General features: G+C 39.6%; 1 protein-coding gene across 2 annotated transcripts in view; it reads right to left on the bottom strand.

Moving 5' to 3' along the window:
* Positions 1 to 6: 6 nt before the first annotated feature.
* Positions 7 to 651, bottom strand: part of LOC106882072 (glyoxylate reductase/hydroxypyruvate reductase) — a 29,665-nt gene continuing 29,020 nt past the window's right edge. For both annotated transcript variants that reach the window (XM_052975184.1, XM_014932634.2), the window contains exon 4: positions 7 to 362. In XM_052975184.1, coding sequence (XP_052831144.1) covers positions 109 to 362 — 254 coding nt within the window. In that variant the 3' untranslated portion in view covers positions 7 to 108. The remainder of the gene's footprint in view (positions 363 to 651) is intronic.

Below are 651 nucleotides of genomic sequence, written 5' to 3' on the forward strand. Positions count from 1 at the left end.
TGTTGTCATTAACTGCGTTGCCGTCTTTGTTGTTGTTATTCTTCTTCCTTATTGTATTTAAAACCATCATTATGCAGGTGTTCCTAGTTGATCATGATGTTTCTGATTCTAATCTAGCTTCACCTCAGACAACATTGGCTCTCCACGGAGACCTAGCTCCATGTTTTTGAAAGCTGTCTCACGAATTTCTTTCATCGTCTCAGCTGTGTTTGTGGCACAGTGTGGTGTAATGATAACATTTGGGAAGTTGTAAAGCTTGTGGTTAGTTGGCAAGGGTTCAGGTGTAGTGACGTCCAGGGCAGCTCCTGCAATCCTTCCTGATTCCAATGCCTCAACAAGAGCACCTTGGTCAATGATGTCTCCTAAATAAAAAAAAAACAAAGGTAGTAAAAGAAATATATGACCCTCCGCAAAATCCCAAATTTTATTTAATTTGCTTTGCGGGAGCAACTGTTTTATCAAAGGTGTATCTTGTCGTGAATTACTCGAAATACGGATTAGAAAAACAGCCGACAACTGATGAAGGGTCGTTCTTTGTGTTGTTTGCCTTGTTTTCCAAATGTTTCTTTCGTTACTCGCAAAAAAAGTTCATATTCCATGTCCTCGTAGTTCGTATTTCTTCTTGTTTACGTTTTCTAATGCCCTTGTGCC

Source organism: Octopus bimaculoides, chromosome 20 (assembly GCF_001194135.2).
Source record: "Octopus bimaculoides isolate UCB-OBI-ISO-001 chromosome 20, ASM119413v2, whole genome shotgun sequence".
NCBI lineage: Eukaryota > Metazoa > Mollusca > Cephalopoda > Octopoda > Octopodidae > Octopus > Octopus bimaculoides.